This window comes from Dipodomys ordii, unplaced genomic scaffold, assembly GCF_000151885.1.
Source record: "Dipodomys ordii isolate 6190 unplaced genomic scaffold, Dord_2.0 Scaffold26, whole genome shotgun sequence".
NCBI lineage: Eukaryota > Metazoa > Chordata > Mammalia > Rodentia > Heteromyidae > Dipodomys > Dipodomys ordii.
The window spans coordinates 14348756-14362609 of record NW_012267242.1 but is presented as its reverse complement, the minus strand read 5'-3'; the positions used below and the strand labels follow the sequence as shown (position 1 = coordinate 14362609).

The 13854-nt window shown below is 41.7% G+C and overlaps 1 protein-coding gene across 1 annotated transcript in view; it reads right to left on the bottom strand.

The window, feature by feature from the left end:
• Ubap2l (ubiquitin associated protein 2-like) overlaps positions 1 to 13854 on the bottom strand; it is a 68917-nt gene that overhangs the window by 52291 nt on the left and 2772 nt on the right. Inside the window, exons 2-7 of the mRNA XM_013015029.1 lie at positions 11952 to 12081; positions 9915 to 9992; positions 9113 to 9223; positions 1850 to 2018; positions 1303 to 1398; positions 925 to 970 (exon numbers count right to left, since the gene is read on the bottom strand). Of these exons, the coding sequence (XP_012870483.1) occupies positions 925 to 970; positions 1303 to 1398; positions 1850 to 2018; positions 9113 to 9223; positions 9915 to 9992; positions 11952 to 12041 (590 nt within the window). The 5' untranslated portion in view covers positions 12042 to 12081. The remainder of the gene's footprint in view (positions 1 to 924; positions 971 to 1302; positions 1399 to 1849; positions 2019 to 9112; positions 9224 to 9914; positions 9993 to 11951; positions 12082 to 13854) is intronic.

Here is a 13854-nt window from a genome sequence, read left to right as displayed (position 1 = left end):
AAAAAGCTGGAAGTGGCACTGTGGCTCAAGTGGTAGAGCGCTAGCCTTGAGCTGAAGAGCTGAGGGACAGCGCCCAGACCCAGAGTTCAGGCCCCACGACCGGACCCCCCCCAAAAAATAATGTAATCTGGGTACCAGTGGTTCATACCTATAATCTTAGCTACTCAGAAGGCTGAAATCTGTAGATCATGGCTTCAAAGTTTGAAGCCAAGAAAGTCCATGAGAGTCTCATCTCCAATTAACCAGCAAAAAGCCAAAAGTAGAAACATTGCTCAAGTGGTAAGGCAATGAAGCCAAGAGCACAAGGTCCTGAGCTCAAGACCCAGTATCAATGTACGCATGTGAACACACGCAGACAGGTAGACAGATATGCACACGCGTGCATACACACCCACACGCATACACACAGAAGTCATTACACATGGCATATACTGAAAGATAAAAAGATAAATTAGCCAGGCACTGGTGGCTCATGCCTGTCATCCTAGCTACTCAGGAGGCTGAGATCTGAGGATCACAGTTCAAACCCAGCCCAGGCAGGAAGTCTGTGAGACTCTTTATCTCCAATAAACCACCAGAAAACCCAAAGTAGTGCTGTGGCTCAAGGACAGAGCACTAGGCCTTGAGGTGAAGAGCTGAGGGACAATGCCCAGGCTGAGCTCAAGCCCGAACGAACACACACAGACACACACACACAGACACACACACACACAGACACACACACACACATACAGACACACACACACACATACAGAGACAGACAGAGAGAGAGCGAGATTACCCAGGTAGTTAATGTATATGTCTGGAAATAAACCCTAAAACTATACATCTAATTAGTCTCATTAAATCATTCTAAACATTTTAGTTAAGGTTGCCTATTGTTTTCAGGGTAAAATTTAAAAACACTGGGCCAAAGAAACTCACCCCATCCCTTGAGCAGAAAATCTTCCTCCCCGTCTACCAGAGCCACCTAAGTGGGGTAAGAGCAGAGAAAGTATGTTAGAAGTAAATATAAAATCATCTCAACAGCTAAAGCAGCTTTGGAATAATATTTGATATATCAGATGCTTTACCTTTCCAGTCCAATCTAGAACATAAATTAGTTAAAATATGACAATCATTCTTGTTGAGGGATTTTGACATTTACCTTCTTATTCTCCACATCAGTAATCTCTAAAATAGGCTTACCATCTTATGAACTAAGATAACCACATGCCATATTAATTTATTTTCAAATAAATTGGCCCTTATGGAACTAAAAAATAACTTGCCCTCAATATCCATCCCCAAAAAACTGATCACCTCTGCCTCGGCCACGGCCTCTTCTGCCTCTTTCTGTACCTCTTCCAGAAGGTCCTCCACTTTTGGTGCCATCCAATCCATTTTCCTGACCCCGAACTAAAATACAAAACACACACACAACCAGAACAAAAGTCAATAGATATTTATGTATAAATATATAAAGCTGGTATAATAAAGATTTGGGAAAGTAGTCTCACCGTGGCTCAAAATGGTAGAGTGAAAAAGCTCAGGGACAGTGCCTAAGCCCTTAAGAGTTTGAGCCCCATAACTGACACCCCCCCCCACACACAAAAAAAACTTTAGGGAGACAAAATTAAGAGAATATGAGCTGGAAGAATGGGATATGAAGAAATGGTAATAATAAGCCACAACAGAGGATTATGAATCCAATAACTTTACAAATGACTACAGAGAAATTTTATGCCAGACTAACAGGGGACAAGAAAGCATAAAAGGAAGTATAATCGTCCCTGGGTACTGCCTAGCACATCTCCTGAATCTAGATGTCACTGACCCACACACAGTTTTGATAAAGCCCCATGCATACATTCTCTTCCACGGCTGGCACCTCTTCCCCGTCTTGGTGGCCCACCACGTCGCCGACTATAGTCCCTGTCCCGGTCTCGATTTTCTTTGCCTTCCTCATTGGATTCCGTCTGTCCACCATCCTTTTGTCCTGAGACTCCTTTCTTCTTCCCAACCATCTCCCAGGAATGCTAAATGAAGGTAAAGCATGCATGCCTAATCAATATGGGTATAGATCAGGAAAACTATTCTCAACATTCATGTTAAAGATACTTTCAACTAATATTTAGGAAACAAGGCAGAACTTTATACCTATCTGCCAAGAATGAAGTTCTTTTTTTTGTTGTTGTTGATTGTGATGCTTGAACTCTGGGCCTGGGCGCTGTCCCTCAGCTCTTCAGCTCAAGGCTAGTGCTCTACCACTTGAACCACAGCACCACTTCCAGTTTTCTGGTGGCTATTGGAGATAAGCATCTCATGGACTTTCCTGCCCAAGCTGGTTTTGAACAGCAATCCTCAGATCTCAGCCTTCTGAGTAACTAGGATTATAGGCATGAGCAACCAGCACCTGGCCAAAATTGAAGTTCTTTTGTGGTTTCTTTAGTTATTGTTTGAGATCAAGACTTCATGCCACCAGCACTTGGCCAAAATTGAAGTTCTTTTGTTGTTTCTTTAATTATTGTTTGAGATCAAGAACAACTATACTGTCCCTAACCTCAAACTCACAATCTAACCAACTCAGCCTCCTGAATTGCTGGGGTTAACAATGTATACTGCTGCATTTAGCTAAAATTAAATGTTCTTTTTGCAGGCTAGGTACTTAAAATAATGGATTTCAGGGATCACTTCCAAAAGATCTCTCCCCAGGTTCAGTTGCTCGGTGTATCACAGAACTTAGTAACCTGTCCTTATTAAGTGTGCTCCCTCAGCTGAAAAAACTAATTTCTTTTGGAATGATCAACACCCAGTATTTTACGTTTTTGGGGTTTTTTTTCCATCTTTTTTTGAGGGGGTCCGGTTGTGGGGTCTGAACTCTGGGCCTGGGTGCTGTCCCTCAGCTCTTCAGCTCAAGGCTAGCACTCTACCACTTGAGCCACAAGGGCCACTTCCGGCTTTTTTCTTTTTTGCTTATGTGGTGCTAAAGAATCGAACCTAGGGCCTCAGGCATGCAAGGCAAGCGCTCTACCACTGAGCCATCTTCCCAGCCCAATATTTTACGTTTTTATTCATAACTAACAAAGAAAAAAAAAGAACTGAAGCCGGGTACTGGTGGCTCATGCCTGTAATCCCTAGATACTCAGGAGGCTGAAATCTGAGTATCATGGTTCAAAGCCAGCTCGGGGCAGGAAAGTCCATGAGGCTCTTATCTCCAATTAACCACACTGTGGCTCAAGTGGTAAAGCGCTCGCCTTGAGCTGAAGAGCTGAGGAACAGTGCTCAGGCCAAGAGTTCAAGCTCCAAGACCAAAAAAAAAAAAAAAAGGCCAGCACATTACCACTTGAACCACACCTTCACTTCCAGTTTTGGGGTTTTGGTCAGTTGTGGGGCTTGAACTCAAGGCCTAGGTGCTGTCCCTGAGCTCTTTTGCTCAAAGCTAGCACTATACTAATTTGAACCACAGCTCTACTTCCAGTTTTCTAGTGGTTAAGGAGGTAAGAGTCTCATGTACTTTGCTCCTCATGATCCTCAGATCTCAGTCTCCTTGAGTATATTTAATTCTTTTTGTTGTTGTTGTTGGTTGTGGGGCCTCAACGCAGAGCCTGTTGTCCCTGAACTTTTCTGCTCAAGGCTTTGAACTGGAATCCTTAGATCTCAGCTTCCTGGGTAGCTAGGATTATAGACTTGACCACTGGTACCCGGCCTACTTCTCTTTCTCTCTTTAAGGGCTGTTTTTTTGTTTTGTTTTGTTGAGAGAGAGAGAGCACTGGAGACTAGAGTTTGAATTCAGCCTCATACTTTCTAGGCTAGTGCTTTACCACTTGAGCCACACCTCTGGTTCTTTTTTTAATTATCCTTTTTTTTTCTACTAGCTTAGTTTTTGTTGTTTTTTTTTTTTTTTGTCAGTCATGGGGCCTGAACTCTGGGCCTGGCACTGTCCCTCAGCTCTTCAGCTCAAGCCTGGCGCTGTACCACTTGATCCACAGGGTTACTTCCGGTTTTTTCTGCTTATGTGGTGCTGAGGAATCGAACCCAGGGCCTCATGCATGTGAGGCAAGCACTCTACCACTGAGCCACCTTCCCAGCCCCATTAGCTTAGTTTTAAAGAATACATGATACACGTATATAAAATATCCAAATCTAATTTGCCTCTTTATCTTAATCTTCTCTTTTGAACCATAGTTATCATTTACCTTCTCCATTTGCCTATCCTCCTCTCTTCTCCGACTCCTACCCTCAACAGAACTTTTTTTTACTTTCTGTCATTCTTCTTTTTTATAATGGGTATTAATTGTACACCAAGGATTTTCACCGTAGTTTTCCGGCATGTGTATAACAAATATGCTTCTTTTAAAGGACATTCTTTAACAAGACTCAATACTAATCCTAAAAAAAAAATCAACAATAATTCTGTATTATCTAATAATGGGATCACATTGTATCACTCTTGGTGCTGTAGTTCAAAGTGGTGAGCACTAGCCTTGAGCAAAGAGCTCAGGGACATCACCAAGGCCTTAAGTTCAAGCCCCACAACCAACAACAAAGCTGGATAGGGAGGTGGCACTATTGACCAACTTATAAAGTAACTTAGTGCCAAATAATTCTAACAGATTAAAGGATTTTTTGGGGGGAGGGGGGTAGTCGTGGGGTCTGAATTCTGGGCCTAAGTGCTATCCCTCAGCTCTTCAGCTCAAGGCTAGCACTTTATCACTTGAGCCACAGTGCCACTTTTGGCTTTTTCTGCTTATGTGGTGCTAAGGCCTCATGCATGCAAGGCAAGCACTCTACCACTGAGCCACCTTCCCAGCCCAATGGATATTTTTTAAAGTGGCATATACCTACAATGTATATTCAGCCTTCAAGCCATGAAATTCTGATCTATGTATAATATAAACACTGAAAACATGCTATGTGAAATCAGTAAAAGAAAAAAATACCAAGGACAAATGCTATATTAATTTTACTTATATGAGGTAAAATCACACAAACATAAGAGGTTACTAAGGGCTGGAGAAAAAGAGAGAAATGTAGTTATTTAATGCATACCAAATTATTTGAGATTGCTAAGAGTTCTGGAAATAGGAGTGAAGATTGCCCACAATGTAAATGTCTGAATTAAATACTTAAAAATGGATAGGTATTCATATACTAGTCCATGCCTATAATCCATACTATGTGGGAGACAGAGCTAATGGTTCACAGGAAGCTCTAGGTAAGTTATTGTAACCCTATCTCAATAGTAAATTCAGTGTAGTAGTATGAACCTGTGGTGCTAGCTATGTAGGAACAATCAGTAAGAGGGAATCAAAGTCTGGTCTGATACTAGGTAAAATCATGGAACTATATCTAAAAAATATCTACAGGGCTGGGAAGGTGGCACAGTGGTAGAATGCTTGCCTTGCATGCCTGAGGCCCTGGGTTTGATTCCTCAGCACCACATAAAAAAAGTGCCGGAAGTGGCACTGTGGCTCAAGTGGTAGAGCACTAGCCTTGAGCTGAAGAGCTGAGGGACAGTGCCCAGGCCCAGAGTTCAGGCCCCACGACCGGACCCAAAACAAAACAAAACAAAAAAATAAAAAATATCTACAAGCAAAGGTACTGAAAATGTGACCCAAGAAGTAGAGTGCTTGCCTAGCATGTGAGAGAAACTCAGGTCAATGTCCCCAAATTATCCCTTTCCCCAAAATTGGCATATACCTATCATCCCAAGGTATATAGGAAGATGAGGGTGCCAGGCCAGTCTGGGAAGACGTTTGCAAGGCTCTGTCTCCACTGAGCAAACTAGATGAAGTGATACATGTCTGTGATCCCAATGATGATGATTAGAAGCAATATCCTATCCTAATAATTGCTAGTGAAAAACAGCTGGAAACACTGCTCAAAAGTACCATTCAAGCTTAGAAATCATGTGGCCTTGAGTCAAAACCTAGTACCACAAAAATAAACCTAAAAAGAGGACAAATTTGGGACTGGGGTGATAGTTCAATAGTAGAGAACATGCTTAATATGTATGAGGGCCTCAGTTCAAACCCTAGCTTGCCCCCTAAAGTAGTAAAATTATGAGCCAGGCACTTGTGGCTCATGCCTGTAATCCTAGCTACTTAGGAGGCTGAGATCTGAGGACTGCAGCTCAAAGCCACTGCAAGTATAAAAGTTCCCATGAGACTATCTCCAATAAACTACTCAAAAAAGCAGGAGGTCCCACTGTGACTCCAGTGGTAGAGCACTAGCACTAAGCACAAAGAGGCTCAGGGATAGCAAACAGGTCCTGAGGTTCAAACTGCAGGACAAATAAAAAAAGAAAAAAGTAGTAAAATTAAAAGTATAATGCAAGTTCAACACCATAAAGTTTACTAATTGTATAAAAGATTAAGTATCGACCAAGAACTCAGCAGTATCTTTCCACCCATTCTTCTGACCCAAGCTTATTCTTATTACATACAATTGCGGTGTCATTTGATGCTCACAACAGCTTTAATTCAAATGGCATAACTCTATAGCTAAATCTGCCTCATGAACCATTGAAACTACACTAAAACCAAAATTTACTCTAGTTTCAAAACCTGGCAAGTTTAAGGAGCTTGTCGCCTTTCTTTTTCCCCTATAAATACACTAACTGCTGGTACCAAATCTATAAGGGAAAAGAATTACTATGATCTTCCTTAAACACTATCAGTTTTCTGATGGACCTATACCTTCAATATTCAACATTCCTACCAGCTGACTTTGTTTCCCACTGATTTCACTTGTGGCACAAACACATTATTCTGTAGCTTATTTCTGTTTTGTTTTTTTTTTGGTCAGTCATGGGGCCTGAACTCTGGGCCTGGGCACAGTCCCTCAGCTCTTTAGCTCAAGCTAGCGCTCTACCACTTGAGCCATAGTACCACTTCCAGGTTTTTCGGCTTATGTGGTGCTGAGGAATCAAACACAAGGCCTCATGCATGCAAGGCAAGCACTCTACCACTGAGCCTCCTTCCCAGCCCCCCTTCTGTTTCTATTTTTTATAAGTCAGGCTTGTAGCACTAAACAAAAGATGTAAGGTAAAACAAATGGGACCTGAGGGGGAGAAAAAATTATTTTGTGCTGGTACTAGAGCTTGAATTCAGGGTCTGGGCACTGTCCCCTAACTTTTTTGCTCAAGGCTGGCACCACCACTTGAGAAACAACTCCACCTGGCTTTTTGATGTTTAATTGGAGATGAGTCTCATGGACTTTTCTGCCTGGGCTGACTTTGAACCAGACACTCAGATCTCAGTTTATTGTGTAACTAGGCTTTACAGGCGTGAGCCACTAGCACCTGACAAAAAATAAACTCTTTAAAAGGCATGATAAGGGCCCTGTGCTCACACCTGTAATCCTAGCTACTCAGGAGACTGAGATCTGAGGATTGCGGTTCAAAGCCTGCCTGGGTAGCAAAGTCAGTGAGACTATCTCCAAAAAAACCACCAGAAAACCGGAAGTGGCACTGTGGCTCAAGTGGTAGAGTGCTAGCCTTGAGCTGAAGAGCAGAGGGACAGCATTCAAGCTCCATGATCAACCAAAAAAAAAAAAGGGGGGGGGGAGGCCGGCATGATTCTTCCCCCACCAAGAAGAAAAAGAAATCTTGAGAAAATTATTCCAAAGTAAACTGTAAGTACTCATCATATTTATCTGGGATGTGATTTTTCAAAAATAGTGGGTCTTGAACTCTGGGCTCGGGCGCTGTCCCTCAGCTCTTCAGCTCAAGGCTAGCACTCTACCATTTGAGCCACAGCACCACTTCTGGTTTCCTGAGTGGTTTACTGGAAAGTCTCACGGACTTTTCCTGCCTAGTCTGGCTTTGAATCACAATCCTCAGATCTCAGTCTCCTAAGTAGCTAGGATTACAGGTATGAGCCACAGGGGTCTGATGGCACTATCCTTTTGAGAGGAAAAAAAAGTTAACTTCAATTATTTTAGAGTACTTTCCTAGCATGTATGAAGCCCTGGGTTCAATCCTTAGTACCACATAAACAGAATAAACTGAAAGTGGTGCTGAGGCTCAAGTGGTATGGTGCTAGTCGTGAGCAAAAAGTAGCTTAGGGATAGTGCCCAGTCCCTGAGTTCAAGCCCCATGACTGGCAAAAAAAAAAAAAAGCTCTATGGTAATATCCCAAAGGTTAATAAAGCAGTGTTCCTAAAAATATTGTAACTAAGGCTGGGAAGGTGGCTCAGTGGTAGAGCGCTTGCCTTGCATGCCTGAGGCCCTGGGTTCGATTCCTCAGCACCACATAAGCAAAAAGAAAGCCGGAAGTGGCACTGTGGCTCAAGTGGTAGAGTGCTAGCCTTGAGCTGAAGAGCTGAGGGACAGTGCCCAGGCCAAGTTCAGGCCCCACAACCCAAAAAAAAAAAAAAAAAAAACTATAATCTGGCACAAAGACAAACAGAAAAACAGAATTTTCATAAAGTAGGAAAAAGTGAAACTAACTTGGCTAAATTCCAGGGTAACCAATCCTTCTCTATCAGTCTATGGTTGACAAATGCTTTCTTTGCTACTGCAACAAAATTAAGTTCAGGCAATTAAATAATATTAATATGATGCTATGGTGACACTGATTGGTATATCCTGAATTCAAAATGAGTATGAAGCCAGGTGCCAGTGGCTCATACTTAGAATCCTAGCTCAGAAGGCTGAGATCTGAGGACCTCAGTTAAAAGCCAGCCTGGGCAGGCAAGTCCAATTAACCACCAGAAAACCGAAAGTGGCACTGTAGCTCAAGTGGTAGAGCGCTCGCCTTGAGCTGAAGAGCTCAGGGATAGCACTCAGGCACAGAGTTCAAGACCCATGAGTAACCAAAAAAAAAAAAAAGTATGACTTTGCTCAACAAAAATAAAAATAGACAAGCAGAAATCTTCCATGATTAGTAACTTAGACTATCAAACACCAGCAATAATTCACAATAAGCCACCTACTTTTTTGCCTGTTTTCTGCAATGTGTTGTACAAAAATTTTAAGTACTATCTGTAGCAACCAATCCCCAAATCTTCCTACTCTAGTTTGACAACAAAGTATGCTGGTTTAGGTAACTTGCCCTACTAGCTATTTTTAGATGATTAGCCTTCCAACCCAAAACCCACATTCTAAAACATTTTATTAGCACTCTACCGTGTCTGGGTTTCCTTCCAGCAAAACATTGATGGCTCTGTTGACATCTCCATTACAGTCATGCAAAGCAATCACACACTCATCCTGGTTCTTGCCTGTGATGTCAATCAACTGAAAGAGAAAAATCAACAATCATCATGAAGAAGATTTTACCACACACAAAAAAAGAAGCCAGCCAAGAGCAAAACAAATTCAAGGGATTCCATCTCCAAAACAACCAACAAGAAGTCAAGCTGGAGGTATGACTCAAATGGAGGAGTGCCAGGCAAGCGATCAAGTCCAAGATCCTGAATTCAAATTCCAGTACCAGCAAAATATGTAAAATGTATAGTTCTATTCCCAAAATACTAACACCTATAAATTATAATTAGGGTCAAAGTATAAAGCGATCAAATAAATAAGCACCAAATGGAGAATCAAAAAACCTTAGCCACAGGATTTAGCATTATCAATGTTCACATTTCTGAGATCCATAGCTGCTTAAAGTTGTTGTATGTGGTAAGAGCTTAGCATATACAATGCCCTAGGTTCAATACCCAAAAACATAAAACACATACAACAGTCATTCAATAAAATCAGAAGATAAAACTGTTAAACAGATTATCTATCCAAAAGGACACCGTATATCAGAAAACAAAAGCACCTTTTAGAACAATTTTTCAGAACCTTTTTAGACCAATTATTTCAAAAAATATAGAAGAAAAAAATATATAGAAAAATCCTAGTGGGCATCTGTAATATTTGAATATGCTTTAATCTTGATTTCTTTTCATTAAGCTTACACAAAATAGTGGTTACTCACTTGTTTCACCTTCTCCTCAAAGTCAGCATCATTATGGTCCGAAATCATCTGTGCAAGTCGAATTTGTTCTGCAGTGGCCTTGGAATGAAAATGATCAAAAGTTTTAAGAGGCAAGAATTCAAAAATAAGGGGAACCTAAGTTGTTAATCTCTACATTCTGCACTACCCATTTCTTTTTGTCTGTCAAATATGCAAGCAAGCCCGGTGCCCATGGCTCATGCCTGCAATCAAGAGGCGGAGATGTGGATAAAGGTTTGAAGCCAGCCAGGGCAGGAAAGTCAGTGAGACTCTTATCTCCAACCAAAAGCTCAGAGACAGCATTCACACAGTGAGTTGAAGCTCTGAGACCAGAAATAAACAATAAACAAACAAATGCCCAAGCTATGGGGTCCTGGATCACACTTGTAATCTTCGCTACTCAGGAGGCTGAGATCTGAGGATCCTGGTTCAAAACTCAGCCAGGACAGATAATCTGTGTAATTCATTTCCAATTAACCAACAAAAAGCAGAAGTGCAGGTATGGCTCAAGTGGTACAATGTCAGCCTGGAGCAAAAAAGCCATGCAAAAGTGGGAGACCCTGACTTCAAGCCCCAGTACTGGCATACACACATACATGAAAGACCAGGCAATAATGTTGTGTTTTAAATGCCTAAATCAGCAAAATATCAGAAGCAGAATGAAGCCATAACTCTTTTCTTTTCTTTGGTCTGAATCCAATCTCTGTACTTAAAACATTTTTGGTCACTGGCTAGCACTGTACCACCTGAGCCATGCCTCCAACTCTGAAGCTGTAACTGTCTCACTGCTACAATCCCACAAAGAACAGGTAGTTTTTCCACAAATCTTCAGTTAAAAGAGCTTTCAGCTCAGAATTACATCATTAACCTTGAAACACAAGCCCCTTAATTCACATTAATTTGTTTGCAAAGTTGGACTGGGGGTGTGGGAAACCAAGCATGAGGCAGAATTCAATCCATAGTACTAGAAAGCAAAAATTGTACCAGTTTCCTATGTTTTCAATTACCAATGCTACCTCTTATTGCAAGTAAGATTTAGCTCAAAGATAGCTTCGTTATATCTTCTGAGTATCCAATGCTATATAAAGACATCAAGATTTTATTGTTATAATTGAAATTAAATTCTAAGTACTAGGGCTGGGAAGGTGGTTCAGTGGTAGAGCGCTTGCCTTGCATGCATGAGGCCCTGGGTTCGATTCCTCAGCACCACAGAAGCAAAAAGAAAAAAGCTGAAAGTGGCACTGTGGCTCAAGTGGTAGAGCGCTAGCCTTGAGCTGAAGAGCTGAGGGACAGAGCCAGGCCCAGAGTTCAGGCCCCACGACCGGACCCAAAAAAAAAAAATTCTAAGTACTAAAATTCCACTGGAAAAATCAAATGGAAACAGATAATAGAAAAATGGGTAAGGGGAAAATTCTAGTCAATTCTAGAGCCAAAAGTAAGTGATTCATTCACTATAAGGTACCAACACACCAAACTGGTTATGGAAAACAGATCTCATTTAAACCAAACTTAATACTCAGGTGGTTAATTTATTCCTTGAGATCTAAAACTGAGCAATGCTCAAGGGTGTCTAATTTGTTAATTTTGCACAAACACAATGAAAATGCCCACTTCTCATGGGAAAGGAAAAATCAGGTAAGGTCTCAATAAGATCAGAGGGCAGGGGCTGGGAAGGTGGCTCAGTGGTAGAGCGCTTGCCTTGTGCATGAGGCCCTGGGTTTGATTCCTCAACACCACATAAGCAAAAAGAAAAAAGCCGGAAGTGGCGCTGTGGCTCAAGTGGTAGAGCACTAGCCTTGAGCTGAAGAGCTGAGGGACAGCGCCCAGGCCCAGAGTTCAAGCCCCACGGCCGACAAAAAAAAAAAAAAAATAATAGTAATAATAAAGTGTAAAAAGGACCAGATAACAGTAAGAAACCTACATGAATACTTCAAAGCAGAGAATGATGTTATAAATTGCATGGAAACAACTATCAACCACCAAACCTACCCATTGATCTGTATTACTTGCATTCTTTACCTGTGGCCGCTGCTTGTGCTGTGTCTGATTTTGGTTTTGAGGTTGTTCCCAGTTTCCCCGGGCTCGGTTAGTGCCCACCGATGTCATCATTTACAGTATATACAAATAACAGTATTTACAAGGTAGGATACTGAAGATTGAAACAGAGAGAAAAGAGTTTAGGTACCAAGTATGGGCAAAATGTGTTAAGTTTCACCACCCAACACCACTTTTTTCAAAGAAACACACCAAGAAGATTCGCCAATACTTGAGACAATTCATTTGATCAATTCCTTAAGGAGCTACAGATGATACTTCATTTTTATACCACAAGAACTGCCTATATAAGGCTGGATATTTATCTCAGTAAACGTGTATACATGCACTCACAAGGCCTGGAGCCAGAGCCTCAGCACAACGCTGTCACCACCATCAATTTAGTATAGTATAAAGTATGTGTACATATTTCATGGTTTAGCTACTTTTAACATTAAGCAAAACAATGTTAACAATCAAGTCTTCTATACAAGTCAAAGTATGTGAAGTCCTTTTGACAAAGAAAAGTAGTCAACAAAGCCTGAAACCAAATAAATGCCTTCTAGGAGCTAGCCTGCCAGCAAGCTAGGAAGGCTCAAGCTAAACTGGGAAAACAGCAAGTTCAAGGCCAGTGGGGGCTACAGGGTAGACGCTAGTCAGGGAGAGAGGGAAGAAATCAGCCTTCCACGAAGAATAAATCTATATTCCAGATCACTCTCTTTCTCTCTCACACACACATACACACAGACATTTTCAATCTACCTAAGTAAGCAGCCTCTTTCTGCCTTACAATTGGTCTGCTGGTCTCATCTCTTCAGGTAAAAACTTCAAGTACACCTCCACACTCACCTTAATAAACCAAGTACATCCCCAAGTTGTTGTTGTTTTTTTTTGAAGAACTTTCTAGGAAATTGTTTTAAGCAAGATACTAAAGCTGGGCTGGGAAGGTGGCTCAGTGGTAGAGCGCTTGCCTTGCATGCATGAGGCCCTGGGTTCGATTCCTCAGCACCACATAAGCAAAAAGAAAAAAGCTGGAAGTGGCGCTGTGGCTCAAGTGGTAGAGTGCTAGCCTTGAGCTGAAGAGCTGAGGGACAGTGTCCAGGCCCAGAGTTCAGGCCCCACGACCGGACCCAAAAAAAAAACAAAAACAAAAATGAGTGGTTACTTTGCAGTTTCATTTCCTTCCAACAGACTAAATTTTCTGTTCTCCATTATATTTTGTCATTAATGGGACATTATACAAAGTAATCCCAGATTACCCAGAATATTGCTAGATGTTGAGGTAGTAAAATTTTTCTAAAGAAATATGTAATCGAAAAACATAACAAACATTCCTATGGATAATCTTCACTGAGTTGTGTCAATGAGTTGCTCTTCAATGTAGTTGAAAGAATGAAAAGTACATTCTCTACCAATATTCTTTTTTTTTTTTGGGTCCGGTTGTGGGGCCTGAACTCTGGGCCTGGGCACTGTCCCTCAGCTCTTCAGCTCAAGGCTAGCGCTCTACCACTTGAGCCACAGCACCACTTTGGCTTTTTTCTTTTTGCTTATGTGGTGCTAAGGAATCAAACCCAGGCCTCAGGCATGCAGGGCAAGCACTCTACCACTGAGCCACCTTCCCAGCCCCTCTACCAATATTCTTAAGCCCGTTTTAGTGTTTTGTTTTGGTCATGGGGTTTGAAATTAGTCACTGTCCCTGACCTCTTCCATTCAAGGCTAGTTCTACCACTTTGAGCCACAGCTCCACTTCCGGTTTTCTGGCAGTTAACTGGAATTGAGTCTCAAGGACTTTGCTGCCCAGACTGGCTTTGAACCACAATTCTCAGATCTCAGCCTCCTGAGTTGCATAACAGATGTGAGTTTTCAAGGACCAGCTAGTACTATTTTT